The sequence below is a fragment of the Lathyrus oleraceus genome, chromosome 7, assembly GCF_024323335.1.
Source record: "Lathyrus oleraceus cultivar Zhongwan6 chromosome 7, CAAS_Psat_ZW6_1.0, whole genome shotgun sequence".
Taxonomy (NCBI): Eukaryota; Viridiplantae; Streptophyta; class Magnoliopsida; order Fabales; family Fabaceae; genus Lathyrus; species Lathyrus oleraceus.
This window is the reverse complement of record NC_066585.1, coordinates 427,423,446-427,435,737: the sequence shown is the minus strand read 5'-3', so window position 1 is coordinate 427,435,737 and position 12,292 is coordinate 427,423,446. Positions and strand designations below refer to the sequence as shown.

Here is a 12,292-nt window from a genome sequence, read left to right as displayed (position 1 = left end):
AATGGTTTTATGTGGCCATATTTTCCACAGTAATGACATCTCCATCTTTGATGTTTCCCCTTCTGTTGTTTTCCTTTATGATGTTGTGACATATGATGCGACATCTCTGGTTTGCTACCAGTGTGACTGCACTTGGGTTTAGATTTGCTACCAGTGTGGCGGCACTCAGGTTTAGATTCATTGAACCCAATGCCAGACTTGTCTCCTGTCATTTGTCCAGTCTGGAGAATTTTCTCTAAGGTTTCAGATCCATTGTTTAGCATCCTGACATACTTTGTCATCTCATCTAGTTTGGAATTTAGAAACACTGATTCAGTTTTTAACTTAGAGATGGTTTCCAAGTGTTCTACCTTCTCATTCTCCAGTTGTGTTATCACCTTCTTCTGGCTTTCAACTTGTTGACACACTTCTGCACTTCTGTGACACAACTTTCTGTAGGTAGTGGCAGCTCTTCAAGGGTTACTTCATCATCACTTGAGTCTTCATCAGAACCCCATCTTCCAGTCAAGGCAGTCACAAGATTTGCAGACTCTTCTGTTTCACTTTCATCAGACTAAGTGGCAGCAAGACTCCTCTTTTGTTTCTTGAGGTAGGTTCCACATTCTGTTCTAATGTGTCCATACCCATCACATTCATGGCACTGAACTCCTTTTCCTTCTTTGGGCTTTTCATCTGATCTTGTTCTTCTTCCAGCATTGTTGGATTTACTGATGTCAGATGACATATTCTTGACATTAGCCTTAGACCTTACATCCATCTTTTTCAGAAGTCTGTTGAACTGTCTTCCCAACATTGCTACATCATTTGCCAGATCTTCATCAATATCTTGACCACTTTCCTCATCTTTCTCCTCAGTGTTTGACATGAAGGCTATGGTTTTGACTTTCTTTTCAGATCCATCACACATTCTCATCTCAAATGTTTGGAGGGATCCAATTAGATCATCAACTCTCATATTGGAAATGTCTTGAGACTCTTCTATGGCTGTCACTTTCATGGCAACTCTCTTAGGGAGTGACCTAAGTATTTTCCTCACTAATTTTTCATCTGACATCTTCTCACCCAAGGCTCCTGAGGCATTAGAAATTTCAAGGATATTCATATGAAATTCATGAATATTTTCATCTTCTTTCATCCTTAAGTTTTCAAACTTGGTAGTGAGCAGCTGCAGTCTAGACATCTTCACTCTAGAGGTGCCTTCATGAGTGGTTTTGAGAATGTCCCAAGCATCTTTAGCCACCTCACAGTTGTTTACCAATCTGAAGATATTCTTATCTACTCCGTTGAATATAGCATTCAATGATTTAGAGTTCCCAAGGGCTAGATCATCCTCCTCCTTGGTCCATTGTTCTTCAGTCTTCTTATCAGTTGTAGCTTCTCCATCCTTAGTAATAACTGGATGTTCCCAGCCTGTTAAAACAGCCTTCCAAGCCTTATTATCCAGAGATTTTAGGAAGGCTACTGTTCGAGGTTTCCAGTAGTCATAGTTGGATCCATCCATAATAGGTAGTTTGTGAACATATCCTCCATCTCTTTCCATAGTACCAGAAAGTATCGTCCCTAGATCTCACCCAGAACCAGAGCAGGATGTCTGCTCTGATACCAATTGAAATTCTGGTATCAGATATGAGATGTCGAAGGTAATGTCACGACACTAATATCTGAACAATACAAACAGGATAAAAGATAAAGAACAGTAATGCAAGAGACACACGCAATTGTTAACCCAGTTCGGTGCAAACTCACCTACGTCTGGGGGCTACCAAGCCAGGAAGGAAATCCACTAAATAGAATCAATTCAAAGACTCTCAGTAAACAACTTCAAGTTACAGTCTTTTCACCTAATATCTACCCATGTGACTTCTACCTAAGAACTCTTAGATATGAGATCCTACTCACTCCCCCTCAATCACAACAGTGATATAAAACAAGAATTACAATGAAAAGAAGACACTTTTCAAAGACACATATTTGATCTTACTTAAAAGCTTCAATCAAGTAAACACACACTCATGCTTCAAAGCTTAGAGTGACAAATTACAACTCAAAAATCAGACCAATTCAATCATCTATGGATGAATTGAATGGCTTACAATTCACACGACCACACAAGACTAAAACCCTTATTCTCTCTCAATATTTCGTTCGTTATTTCTTGTGTATCAAATCAGGTTTTCCATGTCCTTTTTATAGAAGCATTTGGCTTGGCTTGGACATCATAAAACCCTGAAACTATTTTCCATTCATATCTTCTCATGACAGTTGATTAGATCTCTTTGGAAAATAAGTTAATCTCGTTGTAATTACTAATTGATAGCGTGTTCAATCATCTCATCAATCAAACATAGATTTGCATTAAAAACGCAATCACATAATACATAACATTCAGACTGAATGTTCTGTATAGAGATGTCATGACATCGGGCCTGACATCTCAGTAAAATCCTGCATAATCACATTTTAAACATCCAGCAGGTACATGATATCTTATGTCAAGACAACACATGTGACAACTTGTAAACACTCTAGGTTTTACCAAAATTGTTGCCAACACAAGAACCAACACATGCAAGCCTAGGAGGCGCCACTTTGATTGACGCTAACATGTGAAAGGTCGCCTCCAACAACTCAAACATAACCCGACTACTCTGGCATGGGTCATGAACTCAGCTATGGCGGTACCCCTTCGATGCATACACAAGACTACGCTGACTTGTCTGACAAACTCAGGCAATCTCCTGCAGTTGGTGGTGATGTTCCTGGACCCTCGGATACTCAAACACCTGGGGTAAATTATCAACGTGGGTTAGGGTCACGAGTTCGGGTAGCTAGGGGATGTGGGACTGGAGGTCGGTTAGGTGATCTCGGTCATCGACATTAGTCTTTTTTGTGTAAACGGATATTAATATTAATATGAATTGGTCCGATTTCGAATTTATCTATCATGTACAATATTTTTCAAAAAAAATTATGAAACACACACATGTGCCAAACCAATTGACGTCTCCTTTAAAACTTAAGGCATTTGCGTCAATTGGATTGGCAACACAAGGTGGCCAAGCCAATCCAATTGGCGCCTCCTCTCTAAATTTAAGAGCATGCGTCAATTCATCTGGCGCATCCTCTTCTAAATATGGTAGATTGGAAAAATTTCGAAAACATGATTATTTTAGAAAAAAAAATTAAAAACCAGATTATTTTAGTAAAAAATTCCTAACATCTTCCATTCCATAATTAAAATTAAGTCTTCTTTGCATTCTGCCTCCGCTTCCGATCCTAGTTAAATTAAATTTTTCTTAAGCCGAAGCGGATTTTATTGTCATACCTAACCTATAATACAAGTAAAGACTAGAGACAAAGTTTATGCTATTTATGGCATAAAGGGTTTGATTACTTTCTTTTAAGTATTATTTGGGAAAAATATAGACAGACTCAAATAAAAATCATTATATTCTATTTCATAAACTTCATGTTTGTCTAAATAAGTTTTATTTATGCTTGCGAGCAACCAAATGGTCTGGATTGTTCAACAGAATGGGAACTTTCACATTAAAAACTATTCATATATATTGTGTTACTTAATTCTTAAACGGTTAAAATAGACTGGTCTATAGGGCAGGTCCCACCGCCTAAAAAATTATATGATTTAACTTTAAAATTGAAATCCATATTCTTCTTACTTTTTTAAATCAATCCTAAAATACTTCTTATCTATTAAGACAAATCCGTATGAGCAGCATAATTATAATTTTTTTTAAAAAAATATTGATATTTATATTGTCTTACTCTAAAATAACACATTAATTTTTCTCATCTCATTAAATTTCATCTCTATTTTATTCCATCTTTCTCTTTTAAATCTTATATATTAATATAATCAATATTATTTTCTCATATTTTATTATTTCTTTTATGTTAAATATTCGAGTATTATTAATTTAGATATTTGTTACATTTAAAAATACATTATAGTATTTATAAAAGATAATATGATACTTAAAAATGTATTATATTTAAAATAATATAACTTAATTTTATTTATAATAAATTTTATTTTTATTTATTAAAAAAATTCGTTTAGAGTCGGATAGTTCATCTAAGGTCGCTCGGATAATAACTTTAGAGCCCATATTAGGACTGTTTTGGTCAACTCTAAAAAACTCAAGGCCTGGCCCGGTCCATTTAGGACCGGATAGCCATGACGGAGGTACCTTATTCATAGGGTGGGTCTATGTCCCCATTATAATTATTATTATTTAATATTTATTATTATAACTAATATGTTTATAAATTAAATCAAATAAATAATTTTAATAAAATAATAAGTAATCAATTTTTCTTTTTCATTTCTATTAATTATTTTTGACTTTTTTCAAGAACAACCGCTCACTCTTCCTTTCTACAAAGTGCATCTTTGATTCTGATTTCTTCATTGTGGATACTCTAAAAGATTTTTTTGTTACCTTATTGAACTTGAGATTATACTTGTTATGTATCTATTTTAACCATTTTTTAATATGATTTTAATTGTGTTATTTCTTTTTCATTTTTAGTAATAAATAATGGGATTTTTAAAAAAAAATAAAAATAAATAGAGGAATCATAGACTCTTAATCTTCAAAACACTTGATGAATATGGAAGTTTTAAATTGGGATTGTTCATGAAAAAAAAAAGATTTTGAGTTTCGAAATGAAAAAATTTCATAATGATTCTGATTCCAGTTTAAAGCAAAAAAATACTAATATATTTTTCAAGTGATTGAGATAAATTAAAATATACTATTATTTATAAAAGGATCGTTGACCCCGTTACTAAAAATTTCTGGCACCGTCCCTACGGATAGCCATTTTGACATAATAATAATAATAATAATAATAATAATAATAATAATAATAATAATAATAATAATAATAATAATAATAATAATAATAATAATAATAATAATAATAATAGAGGAAATTTAGAAGAAAAAAGTATATAAATTCATATATGGTAGATGTCTATATATGTCAGTCATGAAAAACTATATAAATACTTGGGATATTGTTTTTACTTATGTTTTACTTTTCATGATTTTTGAGTTACACTTTCTAGGGCAGAAAATCCACTTCAAGCATTTATTGCCAACTTACAACATTCAACAAAAGATTGCTAGTCTTCAAGATTGTAAGATATATGGTACTGGCTCATGGCAAATTGCCAATGCAGGTTGCTTCACGCCCTATGCGGTTCCATGTCCTTTCTTAAAAGCAAGTCACTGGTTTATTTGTTGTTAGTAGTCAATAGTCATAGCCATTAATAAACATTATGTCGTCCTCTGTAATATGCATCAATCCTCGATCTTTTTTGCTGCTCGCTTGGTTTTTGTCAGGTTGGCCTCGCTGTTAGTTCAGAAAGATAACAGATTTTAGCTAGCAAATTGACAAATGGTGGCATTATCAGCATGAAATAGCCAACACAATTACATTGTTACTTACCTTTCTCAATACAAATGACATGTATAAATATGCCGCTTCCCATTCATCAGCTGATAGTGTACCTGATATAAATATATGTCTATTAACCAGAAGAAGAAAACTTCAAGACATTTTTTCAGTATAAATTTTCCTTTTAACAGTACAGTTCTTTCGTAAATTTAAATTTAAGAACATATATCATGAATATTGAAACTTGGACACTATTATTATTATGAAACAGAAATAAGCAAAGTGAATTAAAACAGATATTAAACAAAAGCAGACAATGACATGTCAATGACAGTTTTTCCTCTTGTGAAATTTAATGGAAACTGAAATAGCACAGTCATGAAGGGTTACCCTGATCTTGGTTGCCATCCCCCAACGCACCAAGTCTTCGCATGAGCTCCACAAATTCCGGTCGTTTCATATACTCATGAACAAATTCATGCGAGTTCTTTGCAAAAACAAGCTCAAAATCATACTGCAAATTATAATCATACTCCAATGTGAATGAAATCTACAAATTTTAATTTTAGTGGTTGATGGTGGAGGGGGATAGGAGGTGGGTGGGAATACAAAAATTTAATAGTTTTGCAGGTAGTAATACACACCTCTTCAGCTAATGACTTGAATACGTCAAAGGGGACAATCCATTCAGGACAATCAACAGCATCCTGCAACAAAAGGCAATGTTTTAAATAGGGGTGGTATGGAGAAATCTATTTGGAAACAATTAGAACTCGATAAATTGTCCACCAAGCTTGTTTTCTTAATTAAATAAATAAACATAAATTTGAGATTGAAGTGATTATTTTCTAGTCATGTTCAAGCATTTAAGACTTGAAATTTAATTTTTACATTTTGAAAGAAAACATATGCTCTCTCCCCCAGAAACAAAAAAGACTCGATGATCCATTTTGTCTTTGTAGTTACAGCTTCAGTGTCACAACAAAGTTAAAATGTATTTTAGTTTAGGGGAAAAACTCTAAAACTTTTGTTTTAATTACAAGTATCTTTTGCAAACTGCGGTTAGTGGTCATTATAGCTATACATTAATGAGGAATTATTAATGTATTTTTTACATGTATTTTTATCTGTTTCTTTTATTAAGTTGTATTAACATATTAAGTTGTGTCATTTCTTTAATTTTGAATATTTTTCATATCATTGTGGCATCGTATCCCTGATACATAATTTGGGCTTCATTGTAGTCTACCCATAAATTGATGATAATGATTGACTAGTCATTGTTTTTTATTTATAATATGGAAATACATAAAACTCTGAGACTTGAGAGTAATAAATTAATTTTGAAATTTCTTTTTTATAGTGGCAAATAAAATTGAATTTTTTTATGAACTGAATTATGAAAATGAATGGTCTAAAATAATAAACGAATTTGTTCAGCTAGACTCAATTAAATAAATGAGTCCAGGTTAAACTTTGCTCTTTTTAACAAGCTAAATTCGAGCTTTTAAAAAATGAGCTCAAATTTGTACTTAGACCCATTTAAATGAATGACTTGGTTAAAATTATGCAAGAATTAAAGAGTTATGAACAAGTAACAAATGCGCTTCTGAATGATAACTTAATCTGTAAGTATTCTCTGTGGTCATTAGTTTGACATACAATCTCACAATCAGCCTGTGTTAGAATAATGAGAAAAGTAAAAAAGAAATGATACCTCCAAATGGAACGTGTACTTGGTTCCAAAGGGGCTGGAAGATTTAAATTTCTGAATCACAGGAGAATTTTGGTTAGATGTAGAATCACTCCCACGATTATACAGGTTCCGCACATTATAAAAGAAAATGATGAAGCAGGAGGATCAGGAGAACAAAATTACCTTATCAGAAAATTCTTCGTCAAAACGGATCCAGTAGACACTGTTGCCAAAAGTCAACCCTTCAGCTGCATATTCACATTAGATCTGTTTTAGAAGAAAAAAAACAATCACAATGTCTTATCTAACTAAATAAGATCAGCTACATAGATCAATGGATGTCATATAATTTCATCAACGACTAAGTTTATTTTGAAAGAATAGTAATTAGAATTAAGTGCATCAAAAACCTTCTCTAAGCTTCTTGATAATCACATTGGCATCTGGCATAGTTCCAATGAAAATGCCTCCAGGACGAAGTAAAGCTGACACATTAGCCAATGCTCGCCGAGCACGTGCCTCTGTAGACCAGGAGTAATGCAATGCAAACTGCAGCATTTAAAATGTTTATCAGATTAGGAATAAACACGTTCAAGATGCAAACAAGTTTGTAACTGGTATGTAATGAGCTAAAAGAGTGTAAACAGTAAGGCAATATTGCAAAAAACACTTAAGAATGTACATCGGTTTCAGCATAAATACAATGATCTATATTAACACAAGAGTGCATCATTTACCTGGCAACTGCAGATATCAAAAGGAGCATCATCTGCAAGAACTTTGTCTAAGCGAACCTGAAATTGCAAATGACATGAACAACGAACCCTACTTTTAACATCTTAACGAATACAGAAATTATTATTGAAGCTGAAGATCACCTTCTCTACATGACTTAATATCGTTTAAATTTTCTGGTTTTGAAGTTTCTATGCCAAGAGATATGGAAGTATAGTATGCTAACAACACTTGTGATGACAGAAGAAAAACAGAAACAGAAAAAAGAAAAAAAAAATCGAGAATGAGACATTATGTGTCAATCTTCTGCTTCAATTTTTCCCCAATCCCATTCATTTTGGTTAGAATGATTTGAGGAAAATGAATTTAAAGAAAGAGAAAAGGTTGTGAATCTAATATTCCCCGTCTATTTTCTCAATATCTTCCAATTTTCATACCCTTCTCAATTTGTTCCCAAACAAACCATCAACATCCTTACCAAAAAACAGAGATGAAACGTAAATTTCAAAACATTAAGTGACAAATATATAGCAGAGATATCTTTTTCCATCAAATATTAATCACCTCGTAACAATCTCCACACATGAGGCGAGCAGGAAACGAAAACTTTTTACGTCGTTGATGATGGTCAGCATCACCATTGTAACGGGTACGGCAATCTTTGATCTGCACAGATGGTTGAACTCAGACTAAAAATATATGGCAATTACAAATAGTTTGGAAAAGTAAGGTATACAATGCTTCGCTAAACTTAGGAATATAAAATTATAATGGAAATTTACTGCCACTAGTTAAGACATAAAAAATATCTATCAGTGTATATTACATTTGAAATAAATATTATATAGCAAAGTTTACGAAGAACAAATTAATGACTTGTTATTGTTATGTGAAGAAATTGAAATTAACATTAGATGAAATCAGCAGCAAGATTTTGTAAATGACATTTTGCAAAATATAAGGCTAAGTTTAAAGTATATCCTTAATTTGTTGTGTAGAAATGACTTGAATGGTTTTGTTGAACGTTTTTTTTCAATCGAATGTAGTATGATTTGATGGTAATGATTGTATAAACAACCGGATAGAGAAAACCAGCGCAGAAAATTTTAACACTTACTGAACCGTCCGCAATGTCAATACCAACATAATATCCAATTTTGGCCTTGTCCCATTTGATAAGATCACCACCCTGGTGAAACAAAAATATGAAAGCAGAGATAAGAAACTAAGAATGAGTTGCAGTTTATAAACAACAGCTGAAAACCATCAACACCTTGCCACAGGCAAGGTCAAGTACTGCATCTCCTCGGCGAGCGTAAAGCTGAATTAAGACACTCTTAATCTGTTAAATAACAAAATTAAAAAAAAAACGTTAATAAAAACCATCTAATAATACAGTGACGACAAAAACATATACTACTGAAAATACACACATACCCAATTATTAAGTTTCTTCAAATGAATTATTGGGCTAGCTTCTCGTTCTTCCAGGGTCTGGTTTGATCTTGCACTGTAATGATCAGCTACTTTCTGAGCAAAATTCTTTGTGGTTTCATCCTCCAGGAAATTCGCATCACCTAAACACAATAACTCAAATTAAAATGAGCACGTGAACCACAACCCGCATCAGCTTTCATCATGAAGAAACAACAATAACATCCACAACCAAGTCTTATAGGTAGAGTCGACTACATAGATCAACCTTCGCCATAATATTCTATCCAGAACCATGCTTCTAATCTATCCAAATCGATAATCTCGAGATCTTTCTTAATAACTTCTCTTATAGTTTTTTTAGGTCTTCCTCTTCCTCTAATTGTTTGACTTCTCTCCATCTGATATACTCTCCTTATGCAACGTGGAGGTAGAGGCCCCTGGTCATGAACTTCTTTTCCCAAAGAAGAAAAAATGACGGTATCCGGGGAATAACCATTGGCTAACTCTATGCTTGCAGCCGCGGTAAGACAGAGGATGCAAGCGTTATCCGGAATGATTGGGCGTAAAGCGTCTGTATATGGCTTTTTAAGTTCGCTGTCAAATCCCAGGGCTCAACCTTGGACACATGGTGAAAACTACTAAGCTAGAGTACGGTAGGGGTAGAGGGAATTTCCGGTGGAGCAATGAAATGTGTAGAGATCGGAAGGAACACTAACGGTGCACTCTGCTGGGCCGACACTGACACTGAGAGACGAAAGCTAGGGGAGCGAATGGGATTAGAGACCCCAATAGTCCTAGAATGTACCGGTCTTCTTTCTACATGCCCAAATCATCTAAGTCTATTTTCCACCATTTTTTCTATTATAGGTGCTACTCCAACCGTCTCTAATATTGTCATTTATAATCTTATCCTGATTAGTTTCACCATGAAACCAGGAAAGAAAAACACACATACTAACAACTGTGGTAATTGTTAACCATCATTCAGCTTTAAAGATGTAGAATTGATTTACTTCAAGTTCTTTCTAGGCTTTCAAATAGCAATCACATTAGTGAACCTTTATTTAAAACCCTGTTCTTTCCTTTAAAACTAAATCATACAAACACTTCATATGCGGAAACCAGTAGCATAAAAAAATGAGGTGAAGTTTGATTTTCATAACAAGTACTTCTTCTTTATCAAATATACTAGCAAAATTGATTATTATTTATTACACAGTCAAGCCTTAACCTATTATTACAAAACAAAAGCTCAAATTAATTAATACCAGACCAATGCTAAAAAAACTGAAATTAGGGAAACCTAGATCGAGATAACACGAAATCAGCGTTCAAAACGTGAAATCAGAGCATGAGAAAGTTAGTACCTTGAGAGTTATGTCTAGATTTAGATTGAGGTGGACCGAATGAAGATGAAGGAGATTCTCGGTAGCCTCGTTTCATTGGGAGAGATGAAGAATCAAAGTATATGAAGATTGGGTGCTGATTGTAGTAGTATGAATCAAATAAATTAAATATGAAGAAACTTTAGAACACTTCGATAAAGGGAAAGGGTTCAACGGAAGAGATTGAGGGTGAAAACTTGTATTTATTTATTTATTTGTTTATCTTTTTTCTCATTAACTAGTATTTTATTTATTTTTTATTTCACTAACTATCTCACTAGCATTTTTTTATATATATATTTATTATTTATTCTACTAACTATCTCACTAACTAGCATTTTATATACTTATTTATGTATTCAATTATTATTTATTTATTATTTATTTCACTAATCATCTTACTAACTAGCATTTTTTATATTTATTTATTATTTATTCTACTAACTATCTCATTAACTAGCATTTTTTTATTTTTTTATTATTTATTCTACTAATTATCTCATTAACTAACCTTTTTACTATTTATTTATTATTTATTCTAATATAGTCTTTCTAATTAATAAAATATTTTTAAAAATTAAAACTTTCTTCTATTTACTTTTTTTTGTTATATTTATCTATTATTAATTAAGAAAACATCTTATTCATATATCTTGTTAAGATATTCAAATAATAGTTGATGTTGATTTTTTTCGAATAAATTTTTTAAATTTGATTTTAAGTGTTTTACTTTCAACAATTTTTCTATCTTACTAACAATGTATTTTGAGAAAATTCTAGATACATTGAATTTATATTTTAGTGGATTAGTATCATACTAATGAAATTCAAATGATTGATATTATTAGGAAAATATATTCGATGAAAATGCTCTGGTGATTTTTGTTGATGTTGACCTAACGGTTAGTTTCTCATTCTCTCTTTTCCACCTTGTTCAAGAAACTTCATGGATGTTCATCTGATTCTCCCTGAAACCCCTTTTTCCCTCATTCCCGGTGTTCAGATTCAAAAACCAATTCAAAAAAACGGAAAATTGTTCGCCTCAGTGGTCTCAAACAATGTTTGTGACATTCCATTAAACAAACTTTTGGTTCCATGTCTGAAAGGAGATAGGTTCGTCATTACTATTCCAGAAGAAGAATATAAATTTGGTGTAGAAGCTTACAGACACCATCTTCACGGAAGAGTTGTTTGGTCAAAAGAAGTTTCCCCTATAACTTTATGGTTAACTTGAAACTTTGCTTATGGAACTTTGGTCTTTTATAGGACAATAATGGGGAGTCACTTCTTTAGGAAAAGGTTCCTCAATTTTTCTTTCTCTTCTTTGGAAGATATTCATCGGGTCGGTTCTGTAACCGCTTGGACTATAAACTAGGGAGTTCTCAAACTTTTTCCTTGGACCAAAGATTTAGTGACTTCAACCTTAAAGAGGATCTCAACACTAGTTTGGATTAGAATGCATGGTCTCTTACAAGAATAATGGAGACCGCGAATAATCATTATATAGCTAGTAGTTTGAGAACTGGCATTTGTATTGATTATGCCTCAAACAAATCTTCTTTTGAAAGACCATTTAGTCATTTTGCTCGGGTTCTAGTTGATCTTGACCTAA

At 32.9% G+C, this 12,292-nt stretch overlaps 1 protein-coding gene across 1 annotated transcript; it reads right to left on the bottom strand.

Annotated features, from left to right (window-relative positions):
• Positions 1 to 4,960: 4,960 nt before the first annotated feature.
• Positions 4,961 to 10,883, bottom strand: LOC127105729 (mRNA cap guanine-N7 methyltransferase 1). The gene is made up of 13 exons (XM_051042926.1): positions 10,663 to 10,883; positions 9,296 to 9,435; positions 9,132 to 9,200; positions 8,976 to 9,047; positions 8,423 to 8,524; positions 7,861 to 7,917; positions 7,534 to 7,672; positions 7,307 to 7,371; positions 7,145 to 7,195; positions 6,072 to 6,134; positions 5,818 to 5,941; positions 5,479 to 5,540; positions 4,961 to 5,382 (listed from the first exon to the last, which is right to left on the bottom strand). Exons 1-13 carry the CDS (start codon positions 10,736 to 10,738, stop codon positions 5,281 to 5,283), a joined length of 1,122 nt encoding a protein of 373 aa, XP_050898883.1. The 5' UTR covers positions 10,739 to 10,883; the 3' UTR covers positions 4,961 to 5,280.
• Positions 10,884 to 12,292: the final 1,409 nt, after the last annotated feature.

What these genes read in the sequence shown, in the direction of transcription:
- LOC127105729 (XM_051042926.1), bottom strand. Translation starts at nt 10,738, where the DNA reads ATGAAACGAGGCTACCGAGAATCTCCTTCATCTTCATTCGGTCCACCT. An exon ending in TGTGTGGAGATTGTTACGAG is followed by an intron (nt 7,918 to 8,422) that starts GTGATTAATATT and finishes TTGCAATTTCAG; the next exon opens with GTTCGCTTAGACAAAGTTCT. An exon ending in TTGATATCTGCAGTTGCCAG is followed by an intron (nt 7,673 to 7,860) that starts GTAAATGATGCA and finishes TAAATGCTGCAG; the next exon opens with TTTGCATTGCATTACTCCTG.